This window comes from Ranitomeya variabilis, chromosome 6, assembly GCF_051348905.1.
Source record: "Ranitomeya variabilis isolate aRanVar5 chromosome 6, aRanVar5.hap1, whole genome shotgun sequence".
NCBI classification, from domain to species: Eukaryota; Metazoa; Chordata; class Amphibia; order Anura; family Dendrobatidae; genus Ranitomeya; species Ranitomeya variabilis.
Window position 1 is genome coordinate 306,445,456 of NC_135237.1, and position 19,885 is coordinate 306,465,340.

Below are 19,885 nucleotides of genomic sequence, written 5' to 3' on the forward strand. Positions count from 1 at the left end.
AGGACAGTCAGAAGGCTCAACCTGCCCAGAAGAAAAACGAGGATGAAAACCAAAATTACAAAAAAAAGGCGAAACCAAAGTAGCCGAACTACCCGATTATTAAGGGCAAGCTCGGCCAATGGCAAAAAGGCCACCCAATCATCCTGATCGGCAGACACAAAGCATCTCAAATAAGTCTCCAAAGTCTGATTAGTTCGCTCGGTCTGGCCATTTGTCTGAGGATGAAATGCAGAAGAAAAAGACAAATCAATGCCCAGCCTAGCACAAAAGGCCCGCCAAAACCTAGAAACAAACTGGGAACCTCTGTCGGACACAATATTCTCCGGAATACCATGCAAACGAACCACATGCTGAAAAAACAACGGAACCAACTCTGAAGAGGAAGGCAATTTAGGCAAAGGCACCAAATGAACCATCTTAGAAAACCGGTCACAAACAACCCAGATAACCGACATCCTCTGGGAAACCGGAAGATCAGAAATAAAATCCATAGAAATATGCGTCCAGGGCCTCTCAGGGACCGGCAATGGCAAAAGTAACCCACTAGCACGGGAACAGCAAGGCTTGGCCCGCGCACAAGTCCCACAGGACTGCACAAAAGAACGCACATCACGTGACAATAAAGGCCACCAAAAGGACCTACCAACCAAATCTCTGGTGCCAAAAACACCAGGATGACCAGCAAACACAGAACAGTGAACCTCAGAAATCACTCTACTAGTCCATCTGTCAGGAACAAACAATTTCCCCACAGGACAGCGATCAGGTCTATCAGCCTGAAATTCCTGAAGAACCCGCCGTAAATCAGGGGAAATGGCAGAAAGGACCACCCCTTCTTTCAGAATGCTGACCGGTTCAAGGACCTCAGGAGAATCAGGCAAAAAACTCCTAGAAAGTGCATCAGCCTTAATATTCTTAGAACCCGGAAGATACGAAACCACGAAATCAAAATGGGAAAAAAACAAGGATCATTAAGCCTGTCTAGGACTCAGCCACTTGGCAGACTCGAGGTAAATCAAATTCTTATGATCGGTCAGGACCACAATACGGTGCTTAGCTCCCTCAAGCCAATGTCGCAACTCCTCAAACGCCCACTTCATAGCCAACAACTCCCGATTGCCGACATCATAATTGTGTTCAGCAGGCGAAAACTTGCGTGAGAAGAAGGCACACGGTTTCATCAAAGAAGCAACAGTATCCCTCTGAGACAAAACGGCCCCTGCCCCAATCTCAGAAGCATCAATCTCGACCTGAAACGGAAGAGAAACATCTGGTTGGCGCAACACCGGAGCAGAAGTAAATCGGCGTTTAAGCTCCTGAAAGGCAGAGACAGCCGCAGAGGACCAATTCGCCACATCAGCGCCTTTTTTCGTCAAATCAGTCAAAGGTTTAACCACGCTGGAGAAGTTAGCAATGAACCGGCGGTAAAAATTTGCAAAACCCAAAAATTTCTGAAGGCTTCTTCACGGATGTGGGTTGAATCCAATCATGAATGGCCTGAACCTTAACCTGATCCATCTCCATAGATGAGGGAGAAAAAATAAAGCCCAAAAAAGAAACCTTCTGCACCCCAAAGAGACACTTAGACCCCTTCACAAACAAAGCATTGTCACGAAGGATCTGAAATACCATCCTGACCTGTTCCAGATGAGACTTCCAATCATCGGAAAAAATCAAAATATCGTCCAAATATACAATCAAAAATTTATCAATATAAGTCCGGAAGATATCATGCATGAAGGATTGAAAAACAGATGGAGCGTTGAGCCCGAATGGCATCACAAGGTATTCAAAATGGCCTTCGGGCGTATTAAACGCAGTTTTCCATTCGTCACCCTGCTTAATACGAACAAGATTATATGCCCCCCGAAGGTCAATCTTCGTAAACCAACTAGCCCCCTTAATCCTAGCAAACAAATCGGAAAGCAAAGGTAAAGGGTATTGAAACTTGACCGTGATCTTATTCAAGAGGCGATAATCAATACAAGGTCTCAAGGAGCCATCCTTCTTAGCACCAAAAAAAAAAACCTGCTCCCAACGGTGAAGAAGATGGCCGAATATGCCCTTTCTCCAAAGACTCCTTAACATAACTCCGCATGGCGGTATGTTCAGGCACAGACAGGTTGAAAAGTCAGCCTTTAGGAAACTTACTGCCTGGAATCAAGTCAATCGCACAATCACAGTCCCTGTGCGGTGGAAGGGAACTGAACTTGGGCTCATCAAATACATCCTGAAAATCAGAAAAAAATTCTGGAATTTCAGAAGAGGAAGAAAAGGAGATTGACATCAAAGGAACATCATTATGAACCCCCTGACAACCCCAACTAGTTACAGACATAGATTTTTAATCCAACACAGGATTATGTACCTGCAACCACGGGAAACCCAGCACGATAACATCATGCAAATTATGCAACACCAGAAATCGACAATCTTCCTGATGGGCTGGTGCCATGTGCATGGTCACCTGTGTCCAAAACTGGGGCTTATTTTTAGCCAAAGGTGTAGCATCAATCCCCCTTAAAGGAATAGGGTTCTGCAGAGGCTGCAAGGGAAAACCACAATGCCTGGCAAACTCAAAATCCATTAAGTTCAAGGCGGCGCCTGAATCCACAAATGCCATGACAGAAAATGATGACAATGAGGAGATCAAGGACACCGATAACAGAAATTTAGGTTGTACAGTACTGATAGTAAATGAACTAGCGATCCTTTTTGTCCGCTTAGGGCAGACTGAAATGACATGAGAAGCGTCGCCACAATAATAACACAACCTATTCTGACGTCTGAATCCTTGTCGTTCCGTTCTAGACAAATTCCTATCACACTGCATTGGCTCAGGACTTTGCTCTAAGGGCGACGCCACAGCGCACACAATTTGACGCTCCCGCAAGCGCCGATCAATCTGAATGGCCAGAGACATAGAATCACTCAGACCGGAAGGCGTGGGAAACCCCACCATAACATCTTTAACGGATTCAGAAAGACCCTTTCTGAAAATTGCCGCCAAAGCATCATCATTCCATTTAGTCAACACAGACCATTTTCTAAATTTCTGACAATACAATTCTGCCGCCTCTTGACCCTGAGACAGGGCCAACAAGGTTTTCTCTGCTTGATCCACAGAATTAGGTTCATCATATAATAATCCTAAAGCCTGAAAAAAGGAATCTACATTAAGCAAGGCCGGATTCCCAGATTCCAGGGAAAATGCCCAATCCTGTGGATTGCCACGCAGCAGGGAGATGACAATTTTAACCTGCTGAATGGAATCACCGGAGGATCGCGGTCTCAGAGCAAAAAACAGTTTACAATTTTTTTTAAAACCCAAAAATTTGGACCTATCACCAAAAAACAAATCAGGAGTAGGAATCTTCGGCTCTAAAGCAGGAGTCTGAACAATATAATCAGAAATACCCTGTACCCTAGCAGCAAGCTGGTCTACACGAGAAGCTAATTCCTGAACATCCATGCTGGCACAAGACTCCTCAGCCACCCATAAATAAAGAGGGAAGAAAAGACAGAACAGACTGCAGAAAAAAAATGTCTCAACACCTTTCTTCCCTTCTTCTGAGATGCATTTAACTCATTGTGGGCCAATTGTACTGTTTTGATCTGGTGACCTTGGAGCCGCATGAAAACGTTCTCTGGAGTCGGTGGAACCTGTACTGACCGCAAATCCTGAACTAACACCGCAACTAGAAGTAGCCGTGGGGTGTGCCTAACAAACCCTAGACACCTCGACACAGCCGGAGGACTAAATACCCCTATAGATGGAAATAGGAATGCTATCTTGCCTCAGAGCAGACCCCCAAAGGATAGGCAGCCCCCCACGAATAATGACTGTGAGTAGGAGAAGAATAGACACACGGAGGTAGAAAACAGGATTTAGCAAAAGAGGCCACTCTAGCTAAATAGGAAAGGATAGGACAGATTACTAGGCAGTCAGTATTAAAACCCTTCCAAAAATATCCACAACAGATAATACAAAAAGTTCTACAATCTAACTAAAGACATGGAATGTATATCTGCCACTCCAGAGAATCCAACAAGACTGAGAAAATACTGACACAATCTAAGCTGGACAAGAAAACACAAAGAATAGCACTGAATTGTGAAGCACACAGCATGTGTGCCACAGGAAAAAAAAACCAGACACTTATCTTTGCTGATTTGGCTGAAAGGCAGGAGAAACCAGGCAGAGGTCCTACACCTCCCAACAACAATTGACAACTGGCAAGGACTAATGAATCCTGCACACCTAAATACCCCAGTCAGAACTGCAATCAGCAGACACACCTGACCAGGACTGCAACCCAGGGACAACTGCATTACCACCTACTACCACCGGAGGGAACCCAAAAGCAGAATTCACAACAGGTGTGCAGAAAGCCTGGGGGCACTAGGTTTTATCCTGAACACAACACGCAGAGACAGCTTGAAATTGATATTGTGCCTACTTGTGGAAGCCTTGGAAGTGATTGTTTTAGTCATTTAAGTGTGTTTGTACCTGCTTATCATTGCATAGCAGATATACAGAAAAGTTAAAGTGGTTGTCCCACGAACAAGGTTCATATTAATTAATAGATATTGGAATAATAATAACTTCCACATTTAGAAGGGTTTCATATTTTTTCCTGGGCTGAATCTAATCTTAAAAATGTGCCCCTGCTGTGCACTGTGTAATGGTTATTTTGGACTATGCACAAAACATGGTCTGATCATACCACAGCTTTTGTGCAGGGGAGGAAGTAAAGAAAATATAAAGATATTACAGCAGGGGATTGTAAATTATTATTTCTTTGAGATAAAGCATTTTTTTTTTAAAACAGACAGTAAAATGCCTTACCTCACAAAAAGAATTAACTACAATCCCATACTGTGTTATCTGTTTATTCTCTTTTGCTTCCTCCCCTGCCCAGAAGATATGGTATGATCAGACCATGCTCCTGCACTGTTAGACACAGCCATTACACTATGCACAGCAGGGGCCACATTTATAAGATTAACTCAGCACATGTACAATTTTTTAACCCCTTTCTGACATCGGGCGTAATAAAACGCAGATGTTGGAGTTCCTCCCTTTGATGGGGGCTCTGGCGCTGAGCCCACATCTTTCCTGGTACATGTCAGCTGTTTTAAACAGCTAACATGTGCCCAGGATAGCCGCAGGTAGAATCACAATCCACCTGCGGCTATTAACCCATTAAATGCCGCTGTCAAATGCTGACAGTGGCATTTAACTTGCGCTTACGGCCATCGGGATGGAAACCCGCTCACCGATGACCCCCATCACGTGATGTCAGGTCGCTGGTTCATTGGCATGACAACGAGAGGTCTCCTGGAGACCTCTATGGTTGTCACTGCCAGATTGCTGTGAGCGCCACCAGTGGTCGGCACTCATAGCAAGTGAGTAATTCTACTACATAGAGACAATATGATCATTGCCTCTATGTAGCAGATCCAATCAGGTTGTGGCAGCTTAAAGTCTCCCATGGAGACTATTGAAGCAAGCCAAAAGTAAAACAAAAGTTATAAAAATGTAAAAAAAAATAAAAAATGGATAAAAGTTCATATCACCCCCCTTTGGCCTCATTCAAAATAAAACAATAAAAATCAAATCAAACATACACATATTTGGTATCGCCGCATTCAGAATCGCCCGATATATCAAAAAAGTCTGATCGCTAAATGAAGTAGCGAGAAAAAAAGTCAAAATGCCAGGATTATGTTTTTTGGTCACCGAGACATTGCATTAAATGCAATAATGGGCAATCAAAACATCACATCTGTATCAAAATGGTATCATTAAAAACCTCAGCTCGGCATGCAAAAAAAAAGCCCTCAACCAATCCGACATCATGAAAAATGGAGACGCTGCGGGTCTTGGAAAAAGGCACATTTTTTAAACAAAATTTAAATTTTTTTTTCACCACTTAGATAAAATAGAACTTAGACATATTTGGTGTCTATGAACTCATAATGACATGGAGAATCATAATTTTTGGCTAGTTTTAGCATTTAGTGAACTTAGTAAAAAAGCCAAGCAAAAAAACAGTGTGGGATTGCACTTTTTTTGCAATTTCATCACACTTGGAATTTTTTTCCCATTTTCTAGTACATGACATGGTAAAACCAATGGTGTTGTTCAAAAGCACAACTCATCCAGCAAAAAACAAGCCCTCAGATGGCCATATTGATGAAAAAATAAAAAAGTTATGGCTCTGGGAAGAAGGGGAGCAAAAAATGAAAATGGAAAAACGAAAATACCTCTGGGGTTAAGGGGTTAAGCACATCAAATTGTAAAATGTATTATTATTCCAAGATGTGTTAATTAAAATCAACTTTAAAATTAACTTTGTTATTGGAGAAAACCCTTTTAAGGATCAGCATGCACCTATCTGCACACCTGGTTTAGTAGGTCGGTGAGCCTTCCAACTGTTTATGAAGCTGGTCTAATATGTGATAGAGCTGTCTCATCTGAGCCTTCCTACTATAGTCAGCTGGTCTAGTGGCTAAGAGAGCTGTCTGAGCCTTCCTTTTACACCTTGAAATCACATTTTGACTTGCCGGAGGAGTGTAGTCTGTGGCCATGATCAAGGCAGAATGATGTGCTGTCGGAGGAATACGTTGAAGCCATAGGAAACTTGTTCAGTGTGTGCAGTCTGGGCTCCAAATGGGATCCAAAACAGCTAAACAATAGTAAAAGACAAGGAATGAAACAAAGCAGTGAAGTATGTGGGGCCAATACTCTAAAAGGCAAACATGCCAGAGTGTGGAAGTTTAGATGTGGAAAAATGGCACAGTTTCAGGGAACCAAAGAAGGGTTACATTTAGGACGAAGAGAAAGAACAACAAGTTAATAAATGGTGTTGTGTGGCTGAGGAAGTCCAGAAATATGGGTATAAAGAGGCCACATTAGGATCTAAGGTGTATTATGAAAGTTTTGATGCACCAAAAGTTAAGACCATGAGTGCGATCATCCCACCTCCCTATAATCAAAAATCCAGACCGGAAGGATTGACTTGTAAACACTGTGGTCAGCAAAACCCACACTGGAGAGATACTTGTGTGACATGTGGTGTCACCCACACTAAGTGAGTCACTATGATTCCTGTTCGGACAAGATCATATGTAGTGACAGCTGACAAAGTAGTGAATACACTGACTTCTTGGGGAAGAAGATGACAGTAACCCTGAGCAGAAATGAAGTGTAGAACATCCTGTCATCTTCACCTCACCACATAACAAAAAAGGGCCCAAAGGTTCCCCTGATGTTTACAGAATGATTAAGGATTTGAGAGCTTAACAGTAACAGAAAGTGTAACTTCAATTGTTCCAAACCCACGTACCTTGTTGACACAAATTCCAGCAATCTCCAGATGTTTTATAATAACTGATGTGACAAATGCATTTTCTCTATCCCCTTACATGCTGACTCTAAGTATCTTTTTCCCTTCATACATGAAGGGAAACAGTATTGAAGGATGGTCTTCCCAAAAGGAGAAATGAACTCGCCTACAGCAATGGCAGGAATCCTGGAGCAGAGGCAACTGCCTCATCCACAGGTAGGGCTATTGCAGTATGTAGATGAACTTTTTCTCTGTTGTCCGGACCATATGTTCTGCAAAGAAGCCACAGTTTCCTTGCTGTGTTTTTTGGCAGTAAAGGGTTGCAAAATCTCACATAACAAATGACAGTACTATAAACAGAAGGTGATGTTTTTAGGCCACTCTATTGTTGAAAGCACCAGACACCTCACTGAAGAGTAAAAACAATTAGTTCAAAATCTCTCTTTACCCTGGTCATGTCAACACCAACACATCTTTTGGGCTTAGTGTACTATAACAGGCCTTGGATAAGGTCTGCTTCCCAAATGATTCAACTCCTCTATGACTGTCTGTCCTCAGATTACTTGGATCTCACTCAAGAAGCTATTGATTCCTTCCAATCTCTCCAACTGTTCATTGTGTAACCCCCTGCCCTAGGCATTTCAAACTATCATCAGCCATTTTTATTATTCTGCACAGAATAAGAGATCATGCTACAGCAGTCCTAAAATACCAACAAGGTGGCAAACATAAACCAATAGCTTACTACTCAGCAGAATTGGACACTGATATCACAAGGTCTCCTATGTGTGTCCATGCTGTAGTGGCTGCTGCAGTACTGATAAGAAAAGCATGTAATATCACATTGACTTTTCCTTTGACAATTTATTTCACACATGACATGCTTGCCATACTTGTGCAAGTCCAACCAATATACCTGTCGATGGTCAGACAGCTCAGACTTCAATGTGCCCTTTAAATTCCTGAGTATGTCACCCTCAAAAGATGTAATGTTCTGAATTCAGCCACCCTTCTGCCTGTGAATTCAGAAAAGCTGGAAATGGTGACAGTGTTAGCAAGTGAGGAGAAGTAGTTTAACCCCTTCATGACCCGGGGTAATTTCGTTTTTGAATTTTTGTTTTTCGCTTCCCTCCCTCCCAGAGCCATAACTTTTTTATTTTTCCTTGAATATGGCCATGTGAATATATTTTCCGTGAATGTGGCTTATTTATTGCGGGACTAGTTGTATTTTTGAATGATACCATTGGTTTTACCATGTCGTGTACTAGAAAACATGAAAAAAATTCCAAGTGCAGTGAAATTGCAAAAAAAGTGCAATCTCTCACTTGTTTTTTGTTTGGCTTTTTTGCTAGGTTCATTAAATGCTAAAACTGATCTGCCATTATGATTCTCCCGGTCATTACGAGTTCATAGACACCAAACATGTATAGGTTCTTTTTTTATCTAAGTGGTGAAAAAAAATTCCAAACTTTGCTAAAAAAAATGAGCAATTTTCTGGAACCCGCAGCGTCTCCATTTTTCATGATCTGGGGTTGGGTGACAGCTTATTTTTTGCATGCCAAGCTGACATTTTTAATTATACCATTTTGGTGCAGATACGTTATTTTGATCGCCCGTTATTGCATTTTAATGTAATGCCGCTTCGATCAAAAAAACGTAATTCAGGAGTTTAGAATTTTTTTTATCACTACGCCATTTAGCGATCAGATTAATCCTTTTTTTTAATTGATCGATGAGGCGATTCTGAACGCGGCGATACCAAACATGTGTATGTTTGATTTTTATTGTTTTACTTTGGATAGGGCGAAAGGAGGGTGATTTGAACTTTTATATTTTTTCATTTTTTTCATATTTTTAAAAACTTTTTTTTAACTTTTGCCATGCTTCAATAGCCTCCATGGGAGGTTAGAAGCTGGCACAACTTGATCGGCTTTGCTACATAGAAGTGATGCTCAGATCGCCTCTATGTAGTAGAATTACAGCATTGCTATGAATGCCGACCACAGGATTGCGCTCATAGCAATCCAGCATTAAGAATGATAGAGGTCTTAAGGAGACCTCTGGTTGTCATGCCGACGCACCGATGACCCCCGATCACGTGACGGGGGTCACCGGTGCATGCATTTCCGGCCGGATGGCCTGAAGCACTTGTTAAATGCCACTGTCAGAGTTTGACAGCAGCATTTAACTAGTTAACAGGCACAGGCTGATCGTGATTCTGCTCACGTCTATTGCGTGCACACGTTAGCTGTTCAAAACATCTGATATGTCCCGGATTTATGTGGGTTCACTGCCGGAGCCCATATCAAAGCGGGAGTTCTGCCATCGGATTTACTATTCCGTCCAAGGGCAAAAAGGGTTAACATGATGCACAAACATGACTGCATAGAACTAATGAGTCAGTTGACAGTAGAATTCGCATGTCCACGATACACTTGTTCCTATTGCAGATTTTTAATTTTTTGTTGATAGCACCAGATACCACCAGGATGGGCGATTCTACAATGCATATGCAGTAATATCCTCACATGAGGTAATCCAATATGAACCACTCCCTCCTCACACGTCAGAGCAGGAGCAGAGCTGATGGCACTCACGGGGCATGCAGAGTTGCAACAGGTAGAACGGCTAATATTTCCAAAGCTTCTCATTGTGCATTCAGAATATCACATGATTATGTCTCTATGTGGAGAAGCAAAGCTTTTCTTACATCAGCTGGTAAGCTCATTAAACTTGTAGAACAGGTAAAGCAGTTAATGGAGGCACTGATTTTACCATTCCATGTTGGCATAATCGATGAGAAAGCAAATACAAAAGGTGACTCCCTGGAGGTATAGAACAACATAAAGATTGATTATTCTGCAAAAATAGCAGCAAGGCAGCCTAGAGAACAGAGGCCAGTGACAGGGAGTCAGCAAGTCCCAACCACTGCAAGCCCAGATGTCCTAAAATTCATCCAGCAACAGGCTGCCCAAACAGAGAAGAAACACTGGGAGAAAATGGAAGCTATAGTGAAATCAAATAGAAGAGTATATGGAGGAGTAAGGATAAGTTATGTTCCCTGTTTCCCTTGATGTCGCATGTAACACTTGGCCCCACTCATGCCTCAAAAGGTCATGGTAAATGCCTTCTGGATTGCTCCTGCTTTCAGTTACACAGCCATGAAACATGTGCAGCCCTGTCCCGTCTGTCAACAGCACAATACAGGTAAAATAGAAGAATTCCCTAAGAAAGCAACATCCAAGTCGCTCTACCCGTTTTAGAGACTGCAGATTGACTACATACAACTACCCAAAGTGGGAGTGTATGAATATGTCCTGGTATGTTAAGATCTCTTTTCTGGATGGCCAGAAGACTATCTGGTAAAGAGCACTAATGAAATGAAGGAAAGAACAAATCTGCAGATATAGTGTCCCAGAAACCATAGAAAGTGATAAGGATACACATATCAATGGAGATATAAAGAAGAAAATTTTGCAGGCCCTATGAATAGAGCAGGCATTCCATACCCCTAATCATCCACAAAGCAGTGGAAAAGTGGAGAGATTAAATGGGACATGCAAATTTAAAATGTAAAAGGCCATAGAGGACAAAGGAAAGAACTGTGCAGAGTGCTTGTTCAGTGCAGTTTTTTCAGTCAAACACATTCCAAATAGAAAGACAGGCATGTCCCCTGTTAAAGTTCTTTTTGGTACTGCCCTAAAAGAGGGATCTATTTTTCCCACAGATGTTACAAATGCATCATGGTGCTATGACGTCCTATGTCTAGGTCTTGCAGAAAAGATTCAATGTGGTGCATAAACATGTGTTTTCAACAATTCCAGATTCCATTGCAAGTGCAGATGTGCATCAGCTGAATCCAGATGATTGCATTGTCATATGCAAACATGTGAGAAGGAGCCAAATCCACACACAGTTTGATGGCCCATTCCAAATTCAGATTACCACATCCACCTTAATGAAATTAGAGGGAAAGCCTATCTGGATCCAAGCCAGTCATTGCAAAAATGTCACTCCACCAGCAGAATGACTGTTCTACTAATTATCCTGCTAAGATTAGCAGGGATATTGCACCCCACAGAGACACTAGATAAACTTTTAAATATGGACGGGAACAACAGACTAATTTGACATCATACTGCTCTTATTAAGGACATGAAAGGAGAAAAACCAAAGAACTGTTGGATCTGCATACACAGCCCAGTATCTTCAAGTGCTATGCCGCATTTAGCCTTACCTCTGGAGCTGCAGGAGATATTAATACCACACTTCATACACAGTGAAAGCCCAATTCAATCTAGGTTTGGGGAAAAATATGTGCCTCGTGATGTGTCTTGATTGACTATAGTCGGATTTGTCACTAACCCCTGTTTCCAGTTAAATATAACAAGACCTAAAGGACAGATGTGGTGGTGGGAGCACGATCCATATATACGTGGTGTGGTCACTAAAATAAGGATAGAGATCCCTCATTCAGTACCCATTGCCAATGATGGATTATGGTTCAGTGTTCAACACATTGGTGTTGGTACCTGTGATAAAGACAATTGTTTCCATATATAAACACATGATCTCACTCAGATTAATGCAAAATATTTAGAATTGAGAGTCCTCAGTGGTTGATACCTTTTAATGGCTAACTGAAAAGATGGTAACAAATTGCAAGCTTTCGAGACTACACAGGTCTCTTCATCAGGCAAAGACTAAAAGAAATTCTGAAGAATCACATATTTATGCACAACATAGCTATCTTTTCAGTTAGCCATTGAAAGGTATCAACCACTGAGGACTCTCAATTCTAAATATTTTTCTATCTACTGGCTAACACGGTACCAAGATATATTTATTTCCTGTATCAGATTAATGAGACAGTTTATGCAAAGGGTGTTGAAAACTGTAAGACAGCATCTATGAGTGAGATAAAAAAGGGTAAGTGAATCTTTGGTATTGTCAGAAAACAAAGTAATAATACTTAGTGCGACTTTTGAATTTACCCTATTGCATGCAGACCCCAACCTATATTCATATTCTCACAGAAGTAATATTTTTGGTTTATGGACATCATGATTACAAGTGGGTGAGCCCAGACATAAGAGGAGTTTGCACACTTTCCAGACTAACACCTGCCTTTATCATAGTAAAGTAGATATAGCAGCAGTTCCAATTCATACCTTGGGCAGCAGACAATAAGCCCTAGCAAAAAAGTAGGCCTTATGTAGTAGAAATGGGGGTAGCAAACAAAATAATAAGTAGTATTTTATTACATTCCTTCATAACACAAATGTCGGACATATTAGTGGAAGCCAGTGACTACCTGGATTATCAAATTTTCCAGGTTCTTGAAGCTTTTAACAACACTAATGCAATACAGAGACAAGTAATCATAGTCACTAATCAATGTATTACAGTGCTAGACTACCTGACAGCGAGAGAAAGGGGAATGTGCCAAGCAATTGGTCCCACCTGTTGTCATTATATTGACCTGCAGGCAATCTCTAAATCAAAGCAGATGTACATAAAATAAGTGAACTTAGAGATAAACGGTTACAAGAACAGGATACAAACAAAGACTCCTGGTAGGGAAATACATTCTCTTTTTTTAAATCCAGCCAACTGGTTTAAGGGCCTAGTGGGTTAGGTTTCTAGCATTATACAGACTTTCAAGCAGATTTTATTATTTTATTTATTGTTCTATGTAGCTGTAAAAGCACTCATGTATGTATTATCCAAGCTACTGAACAGTGTATGTGTCAAGAGTTCCAATATGAAATTATCTGTGCCCAACTAACCCAAGATAACCACTGCTGGTGTATACACTGAAGGTAAATGGGGGAAGGAGATAGGAAGCCCCCTTATCGGTCTAGATCAATGAGATAGTAGCTCCTGTGTTGATGCCAACTAACTCTGTGGTAAAGGTTATGCCATTTACAAAAGGAGTAAACTGATATAGAAGGGTTAATATTTTCCTCTATATTCTATATTTTTTAGTATTACCTAGTCTCATAGTCTTATATTTTGTTTAATATTTTTCTGAAGGTTTCATATTTGGTCTGATATTTTCTTATTTCATATGCAATGCTTTGAGAAGCTTTGTGTCATGGATAGTTAATTGAGAAAATACATATTATCAACAAAATCTCATAACATGTTTGTGAGATGAGGGCAGCTGATGAAATTTTCCAATGGGAACTACATTTGTCTGTAAATGGTCTACGAATGTTGCTCACATGGTTAATAAACAATTGTTTATGCTCACACAACATGTGCAATTCTTTTCTCCGAATGCTCAGAACAGAGAGGGCTGAGTCTCTAAGTTTGGCCTCACTGGTGATCCTTCTATCTGACTTTGAGTCAGAACACACTGCTACAACACGCATAAACTAAAAACAAAATAAGAAGTAAACTTACTTTACAGAACTCTTTACAGAGTCAGGATCCTGAGCAATTACATGACCAATTATGCTACCTTCTTTGGTGTCTTCATTCACTTCAAACACATAAAAAGGCTTGCTAAAAATAGGCGCCTCATCAATATCTTTCAATATAACTTTCACAATTGATGTATCTTTAAATGAGGTAAGGTGAGTAAATCTTGGATCTTCATATGCGTTAGCAGCTTCAACTTGAAATGTATGTAGTCGTTGATTTTCAAAATCCAAAGGCTATAGAGAAATTAAAATGAACATAAGTCAAAAACATCAATGATACATTCTAATTTACTATTTAACATGTCCCCAAATAATTATAAAAGATCAAATCAATACATCACTTAAAGGTCAATTAGCCCAGAGTCATTTATTACAGTATATATTATTATTTCTGTGTATTTCATTTTAGACATGCATAGCATATTTTGACACACTTTCTTGACCTGTAGTTGTGATAAATAGAGCAACATGAGATACTGAAAAAATAGCATATTATGGATCCATGATATAACTTTTTCATAGGGAAAAAAATGTATTTGAAAATAAAAAAGGTTAATTAATTGAAAATTTTGTTAGGCTGTAGCTCCAGCCCTGATAGTTCTTGCTGAGCAGTCATCGTTTTATAGTATAAAATTTCTAAATAAAGGTACAAGTGACCCAGTTTCTTAACCAGAGACATGAAACAGCAGGATAATATTTTGCTTAACTTCTATCTCAAAATAAATTTCAGCATAAAACATAAAAGTTAAGGTGGTTAGTATGGGAAAATGTAGGACATTTTGTAACAAATATAGCTTATTTAAAGTTAATAATAGTAAAATCACAGCATGCTTATAATTTGAGATAGTTCTAAAAAAAAAATGCTTCTCTCTCTAAGAAGACTTAGCATCGTAAGTAATGGAAATAAAGTTTCAACCACAATAGTGAACACATTTTGGAATGCCCAACAACAGAAAGTACAAAAAGAACCTGTAAAATAATTGTAAAGTAGGAAGTAAACTAGGCTATTGAGCAAGGTGACAAGGTGAAATATGCAACCAGGCAGCTATAAAAATGTTTTCACAATTACCTTAATGGATGTTGATGTACTAAACCCTAAAACTGGCAGTCCAAACTTCAAATGTCCGTAGATAAATAAAAGAATTGTAAAAGTCCATATCCATAATGTCTATTCCCACTGGACTTGGCTTTGTGAGTTTAACTCCACTGGAGCTTCAGAGATAGTGCCTCAGCCGAGAGCTACTGCCCCAATATCCATGACGCATGCAATGAACTCTGGACACAGATGGTGATGTCACCTTGGTTAGCTTGAATGAGGTCCTGCTTGGACCAGTACAATGCTTTATCCTAGGCATTGTGGAGACCAATTTCTCCTTTGTCAAGGATCCTCCCATTAGAGTAATTATGATTTCATCTTTGTAACTGCCTGGTGGGATATTTTACATTGTCATCTTGTTCAGTAGCCTAGTTTATTTATTACATGTTACATGAACCCTGTGGTGGTCAGGGACATCAATTTGCTGCAGGGGACTTGTAAGGTACTAAAAAACACAATGGAGCAAACACCAGGTTACGAGGTTGAGAGATTACTGGAATAAGGTTGTGGTGCATGGAGACTTCAGGTTGGAAAAGTAATAAAACATCACATTTATAGGTAGATTAAAACATAAAAAAACATGATTAATCATGATTAAGAGCTGGTGTTATACTATTATGGCTTTTAATTTTTAATTTTTCTTGTTTTAATCTACCAATAAATTTGATGTTTTATTATTACTTTTGCGGTTACTGGATTTTCCACATTTGTTTCACGGCCTGTAAGGTACTCTCAGTTAGTTAAACATCTGTTATTTTATTTTACAAGGGAGACAATTACTTTATAATCATTGTATACATTACATAAAATAATATTCACCTTTTTAACCATTATAATTCCATCTTGTGTATGCTGGTCTGTGGTGATCGCAAATAAATCTTTGGAATCTCCATCAGTAATAGCGTACTTAATCTCTGCATTTTTACCCACATCGGCATCAACAGCCTTTATTCTGCCAATCTCTGTTCCTATAGCTTCAGATTCGGATGCCACAAATTGATAGATACCTGTAACATAGAAACAATATTAGCTTTTGAGGTGATTGTCGTAAACACCCAATATAACAATAACGAGGCTTGTTTTGCATAACGTTATGCTAGGTAGGATTTTACACCAATATTTGTATTCTGAACAGAGGATCGGGTAGAAAACTTAAAAGTGGTTCATGTCTTTCCAAGTAAACTGTTCCTGTGTTCTTGTGCTATTCCTGGTCTTGACTTACTGTACAAATAATTTAGCAAAACTTGATTAAAATTCTGTTGCTAATGTAGACTAAGATTGTATTCAAGCTCAGTGTTTCTGAAAATTGTATTTATTAGTTTCTAAATTATGCAAAAAATATGCAAAATGTAAATGCAACCTTTAAAGTGTTTAAGGATCTGACCACATGGTAATTTTTGTATGTGCATGGTAAAATTATAGCATTGCTATGAAGGAAACATTAACATTTTCCTATAAGAAACAAAATAAAAAACAAGCTTCTCACCTTCGCAACAATTTGACTGGTTTACGCTTTTCTTAGTATGAAGATATTCTTAGAGGTTCTGTCTCATACCTCAGAATAGATTTGAATTCAATACCAATAATTATCATGCAGTAATATTGAAACATACCTCTCACCCAATAACATTTTTAATTACTGCAATGATCAAATTAAAATGAGATAAATTAAATCTGTATGTGTCGAGTTCCCACCTCTGCACAGTGGGAATCTCGAACCATCTCGCTGTGGTCTCCCATTCTTCTCCAGCCTTAGTGGAGTCTGCTCAGCGGAGACGTCGGTCCCAGCGTCTGGCTCAGGTTGATACTGAATGACTGGTTACTACTGATCTTCCAGGCTCTGTCGTTGTAGCCAGCAATGTTCAGTGGTGAGCAGGTCTTTCTGGGACTAAGTCCAGCTTTTCCCTTTCTGATCATGCCCACGGGACGACCTCCCATTGGAGGTCGGGGGTCACATGCTTAGATACTGCAGCAACTCCCATTGGTCCTCTAGGAAGGTCCTGAAGGTGTTCTTCTTCTGTGGCAGACTCCTATTGGTCCTTCTGGAAAGGTCCTGTACTTGCTGCAGCTATAAAAGGTTTTCATGGCCGCACGGCCATGCGCTAGTATACATTTGTAAACGTGTGTGTGTTGATGAGTTCAAGTCGTGCTTTAAACATCCCCTCCCTTGTGTATGACTGGTCACGAAAGGTGGATGTCTGCTATCTAGCGCCCGACTAAGGCTACTTTCACACTAGCGTCGGGAACAAACCGTCGCTGTGCGTCGGGCCGACGTTCCCGACGCTAGCGTGGTCTCCGCCGCACAACGGGGGCAGCGGATGCATTTTTCCCACGCATCCGCTGCCCCATTGTGAGGTGCGGGGAAGTGCGGGGAGGTGGGGGCAGAGTTCCGGCCGCGCATGCGCGGTCGGAAAAAGCGGACCGTCGGGAGCAAAAAACGTTACATGTAACGTTTTTTTCTCCCGACGGTCCGCTACCACACGCCCAAGCGTCGCAAAATGGACGCGACGTTTGGCAATGCGTCGCAAATGCGTCGCTAATGTTAGTCTATGACGAAAAAACGTATCCAGCAAGAACTTTTGCTGGATGCATATTTTCGGCAAAACGACGCATTTGCGACGTATTGCAGTTAACGCTAGTGTGAAAGTAGCCTAAGCTGTCAGCACAAAGCCACACGTAAACAGCGCCTAACTGCTGTGAACGCCAGTACAGCGCCATGTGCTATTAGAGCACTTACCTTACCCAAGTCTGGGTGGTTAGTGGCATCCGCCAGTGTGGCACAGCATGCACTTCTGTGCATATTAGTTACTCTGATACCCCAATTGTGGTGTCGATCGCAAGAGGTCAACACGAACTCTAATCCTGTGTCCTGGGATAGAGTTCTGTGATTCCTTGCTTGCGCTCTCTGTGCGGTACCGCGACCCCGTGACGTAATAGGGTTCGCTTTCTTCATACAGGGTGAAGTTAACCCATGTGTGTATCCTCATTGTACCGCCATATAGTCTGTCATAACTTAGCAGCAGGTTCCATCTCTGCATGGTGGACCCCGGGCTGCGAACGCACCTTATTCTATCTATTTAATTATTTGGTGCGTTCCGCTAGCCCTAACACTGTATGTCTGGTATGAAAGAAATATGACATGTGGCACTTTTTTATACTCTAAATGTTATTTGGAATACATGATAAAGTAAACAGCACGTTCAGATATTCAAATAATCTTCACTTTTTTTATTATACATGGGACTTCATTTTTATGCTATTTTCATGCTCTCTTTTATTTTATTTTTTAGCTGACATTAGGCGATATCGGTGGGAAAATAATGGAAATGTATGTCTGCTTTTCCCATTTTCATATATTGGACATATTTTTTTTCAACAGCTTAACAACAATTTGGATTGGCAGTGTATATTATTATTAAATGTTGCATACTCTTTATATATTTATCATTATTTACTTGTCATTTATTTCACATAAAGTCACAAAAGACCTTTGAGGGCTTTTTTAATATTTTAATATTTTTAATCAAATTTCCTCTCTAACTGGGCTGGTATATTAGACCCAAAGATATTGGAAACGCAGCCTCCTGGCTCCATTACCAACGTCCGAGTCTCCTAGGACTCGGCAGCTCCTGTTCCATCTTAAGAAACAGTGATCCCATGACTACTTGCCAGGAGAAGTAAGTGCTTGTTTAGCACTGTGTGTCTACATTGATTTAGGGGGCAGAGAGAGATGGTAATAAACTGGGGAGCTTGGCAGTGTCTGACAACCAGCTTCCCTTCCTGCTCAGACAACTGCATGATTGTGTGCAGCTGCTCTACTATCCAGTGATGTTTTCAAATGTCATTTCAGTGTAGAACGTGAACCAGCAAGTAATTTTTTTCATTTATTGGTTTCACAGGAGTAATTAATCAATACTTTACATGAAAAATTAATGAGCAAATGCTGGTGTCTTACATATTGGAAAGGTATACATCACTTAATAATGGATTAATGTAAAAAAAATCTCTTATTATAATAAAATATTATGATAAAAAGACTCTAAATTACATATAATACTATGTTATACATAAAGTGCTCTCCTCTAATTTATCCAGGAAACAACTACCATATGAAAACACAATATTCATTAAAGTCAGAACGGTCTCCTTAGATAAGCCCATCGGGGACAGCGATGATAATGTGTGCAAAATTTTAAAGCGCTGCAGAATATGTTAGCGCTATATAAAAATAAAGATTATTATTATCTAATTTTACAAATCATACAACTACTCTAGTATCTATTGCATTAAATCAATGCATCCCTTTTTAACGCAGAGTGAAGCAGTTGTAAATCTTACATCAATGATGCAATGTAATGTTAGCAACAATGTAATTTTGCAATAATGCAATGAGACAGATCTAAAATTAACATATAGTGAGGATGTCATGTCTGCAGATCAGAGTGCCTGAATATTTAGGGTTTTGGAGAAGTGTGCTGTATACCTAAACAACACTTAATTAAGAATAACATTTGTGTAAATAGGATCATATCTATAACCTACATTGATGTTAGTGTATACAGTGGGATAATAAGCTCTGGGTAACATGGCACTAATGGTATAAAAATAAATTTGGACATTGCACCGCTGATTAAATTAATAGAAAACAGCGCTGATATTTGCTGAAGTAATTAGCAATTTAAATTTATTGAGTCCCAGTAATTAAACAAAAAGGAGAATAGACTACACAGAATACTTATGATTTGTATATCCAGGCATCTAGCAGTGGGGAACTGTAAGGTCACCTCATTGCCCAGATATTTTTATTCAGTGACATTATGATGACACTGTTATTTTTAAGGGCACCATGTCAGGATGTGCTACAGAAGGGTAGAGAAAAGTGAAACTTAGAGAGATGAGCTGTGTATATGAAAATTCATCATGGCATCTGGAGAAGATGGAGCAGAAAATGCAGAAAATACAAAGAACATCTCCTATAAGGTATCTGGATGTAAATGTTTATTTGTGAT

General features: G+C 40.1%; 1 protein-coding gene across 2 annotated transcripts in view; it reads right to left on the bottom strand.

Annotated features, from left to right (window-relative positions):
• The window catches only part of LOC143782355 (cadherin-9-like), a 343,076-nt gene that overhangs the window by 88,659 nt on the left and 234,532 nt on the right, over positions 1-19,885 (bottom strand). For both annotated transcript variants that reach the window (XR_013216937.1, XM_077269717.1), the window contains exons 6-7: positions 15,696-15,883; positions 13,761-14,014 (exon numbers count right to left, since the gene is read on the bottom strand). Coding sequence is in view for 1 of the 2 variants with exons in the window: in XM_077269717.1 (XP_077125832.1) it covers positions 13,761-14,014; positions 15,696-15,883 (442 nt within the window). In the remaining variant the exon portion in view is untranslated. The remainder of the gene's footprint in view (positions 1-13,760; positions 14,015-15,695; positions 15,884-19,885) is intronic.